The sequence below is a fragment of the Seriola dumerili genome, unplaced genomic scaffold, assembly GCF_002260705.1.
Source record: "Seriola dumerili isolate Sdu_G_001 unplaced genomic scaffold, Sdu_1.0 BDQW01000017.1, whole genome shotgun sequence".
Lineage (NCBI taxonomy): Eukaryota > Metazoa > Chordata > Actinopteri > Carangiformes > Carangidae > Seriola > Seriola dumerili.
The window spans coordinates 6,040,380-6,043,459 of NW_019174272.1; the positions used below are offsets into that span (position 1 = coordinate 6,040,380).

At 48.7% G+C, this 3,080-nt stretch overlaps 1 protein-coding gene across 1 annotated transcript; it reads right to left on the reverse strand.

Annotated features, from left to right (window-relative positions):
• Positions 1–788: 788 nt before the first annotated feature.
• LOC111229444 (apelin receptor A) lies at positions 789–2,638 on the reverse strand. The gene has a single exon (XM_022755779.1). The coding sequence runs from the start codon at positions 2,470–2,472 to the stop codon at positions 1,387–1,389; it is 1,086 nt and encodes a 361-aa protein (XP_022611500.1). The 5' UTR covers positions 2,473–2,638; the 3' UTR covers positions 789–1,386.
• Between the last annotated feature and the right edge of the window lie 442 nt (positions 2,639–3,080).

The window sequence follows — 3,080 nt, forward strand, 5'->3', positions numbered from 1 at the left end:
TCGCATGCTTAACTCAGAGCACATCACTCAGAACATGTCTGTCTCTCATAAATAAACACATTGTGTTTCAAATTCAAAGACCTTTGACTGTGACCCACAGGACTGTGTCGTCAACCAGTTAAAGCCCCACAGATGACAGAAGTCACAACTGAGTATCGAATACACACTCTCAGGATGGCCGGCACTTTGCATAATCCGGTTGCAGTCTGGATACTGGCTGTGAATCAATAGAGATTAGAGATCTATTAGTCTGAAGGTGCAACACAAATGCAAGGTACTCATAACAAAGCCTTAAACCACTGGATACTCAACCCTGAAATAACAGGATGGTGTAATGAAACTGATTTGAAACTAAAGGTTTAATGAAAGAGTTTCCAAAGGACCTTTTTAATGCAAACATTTACATTTGGGATCAGAGTTTTTTTTTACTTTCTCCTCTTCACCTTTAAAATCATCTAACTTTGGTTGTCACACACTCTTACACACACGCTCAATGAATTTAAGAGATCTAGGTCATAGAACACATCTTTAATGCAGTAGTTAGTTACAGTGATGTCAAAAAAATAAAACATATACATCAGATTGGAACATTTATAAAGTTCCTTTGTCCCTCTTTAGTGCCGTGGCTACACTGTGAGACCCCTCCACCCCGCCCCACCCCGTTCCTGTTCCCCCAACATTTGTCAACTGCCATCTGCCTGTCTGCCCCCGTCTCCTCTCCACAAACTATATAATTAAGCCGCAACACCTTTTCTCCGCTACTTACACTCACCCCCAGGCCCCCAGACTTCTACCTTCACAAACAACAAGCTTTTAAGAGGACACTGCTCTGTTTGATTTCCCTGCTTACACGTTTTTCTTTATTTCATTTTAAACAAGTGCTTCTAAAACAAAACAGCAATATATCTGAACAAAAAGAAAATGCTATGGTATGAAAATACTGTACAGCTTTATGTTTCCTCCAGTGTAAACAGATGTCCATGCAAATCACAATTCTTAAAATCAGTGTATGTTTTTCAAATCAGACTTCTGCCCCGTCTTGCGATACAAATGACAACTTTTGCAGGGGCAGGACAAAACAACACACAAGACGAAAAAAATAGACTTTTTCTCTGAGAATTTGAGGAACAAAAGCAGCTAAGGAGCTCAGCCCGCTGGCTCCAGCTTCCCAAGTCCACACAACAAAGAGAGCATCGCCGCCTCTCACTGTAGAACAGGAGGAACATATAATGGATTTCATGACTGTGAGCAGTGACAAATCAAAAGTTCATCATCTCATCTTACCAGCTTTCAACAATGGACACATAAGGTCTGTATTTTTACAAGTGTTCCAGTGGTGGGAGCTGAGACCGTCCCGCAGCACCGCTCCACCTTTCTTTTTACTCTCTACACCTTTGTGGCCAGAGACTGAATTTCTGACTTCTGAGTCTGGGCGCTGAGCGTGGACGACATGGAGCTCATCTGGCCATGCATAGCCTTCTTCAGGTTGAGCAGGCACAGGCACTGGGAACGAAAGCGCAGGTCAAAAAAGGCGTACAAGAACGGGTTAAGGCAGCTGTTGACGTAGGCCAAGCAGGTAGCGTAGGGGTGAGCCAGCAGCAGGAAGCGCAGGAAGCCGCAGGAGTTCGGCGCCAGGTTCAGGTAGGAGAGGGCGTCCATGCTTTTCAGCACGTGGAAGGGAGTCCAGCAGATGGCAAAAACCACCACCAGTGTGGTGATGATCTTCAGCAGCCTCTTCTTCTTCTGGTCCTCCTTGCGCAGGTTGTTGAAGTGACGCGTGACGGTGCAGCCGATGAAGCAGTAGAAGATGGTCATGGCCAAGAAAGGCAGGAGGAAACCCAAGGCGGAGGAGGACAAGCTGAGTCCTGCGATCCAGAGGTACTCGTGCCTCTGGTTCATGGTCACTAGGCTGAAGTCCATAGCGCATGTGGTCCGGTTGCTGTTCTGGTCGTTCAAGGTGGTGCGGAAGAGCAGCGTGGGCACGGCCAGCAGGCCGGACAGGAGCCAAATGGCGCCCAAGGACGCCAGCATGGTGCCCCGCGAGCGCAGCCTGCTGCTGGACAGAGAGTGAACGATGGCCAGGTAGCGGTCAAAGCTCAGGCAGGTGAGGCAGAAAACACTGGCGTACATGTTGACCAGAACAACATAGCTGCTGATCTTGCACAGGGCCACACCAAAGGGCCAGTGGTAGCCCAGCGCCGTGTACACAGCCCAGAGAGGTAGGGTTACAACAAAGGTGAGGTCAGCGAGGGCCAGGTTTCCTATGTAGACGTCTGCAGCCCGGCGTTTCGATTTGGATCTCCAGACTGTGAAGATGACAACGCCGTTACCCGACAGGCCCAGGATGAAGATGAGCATGTAGAGGACCGGGATGAGGGAGTAGGACGGCTCCCACTCCGAGAAATCACAGGCAGTCTCATTGTCATCATAATAATCATAGTTATCAACATATTCCCCAGTGGTGGTCTCCATGCTGCAGAGGCACAGGAAAAAAAATCCTTAGTCTTTTGAAAAGAAGAAGAAGAAAAAAGACAGATAATCCTGTACAGTTCCAAGGCTTCAGCGCTGAATCACAGGAGCTGCTGGTTCTGCTGCTGCTGGCGGGAACTGGAGGAGAGAGAGAGCGAGAGAGAGGACAGATTGTTGTGTGTGAGAGTGAGTGACTGTCGGCGCTGCCTGCCTTTTTAAACTCGGCCCTCCACACCCCTGGTTCCCTCCCAGGACGACCCCCCCCCATCCCATTCCCACCACCACCTCACCCCACCCCCACCGGCTCTTCTCTCTCCCTCCCTCCACCCCCAGCTAAGACATCTATCAGCCCCTCCCTCCCTCCCTCCCTCCTCCTCCTCCTCCCCTCTCACCTCTTATGGCAGGACGTGGACCCCCGAAACGTTCCCCCAGTAGACAGGTCAAACCCTCACTCTATGAGTGAAGCATGTTTGTGAAATTAACAACAAACTTTTAGAAGTTGCAGGAAAATGAGAGACATCATTCAATTCAGTTTTTTTCAGGCAAATATTCAATTTACAAATTCTCAACATTTCAATTGGAGACTGTGGCCAAGTTCTCTCCTCCTCCTC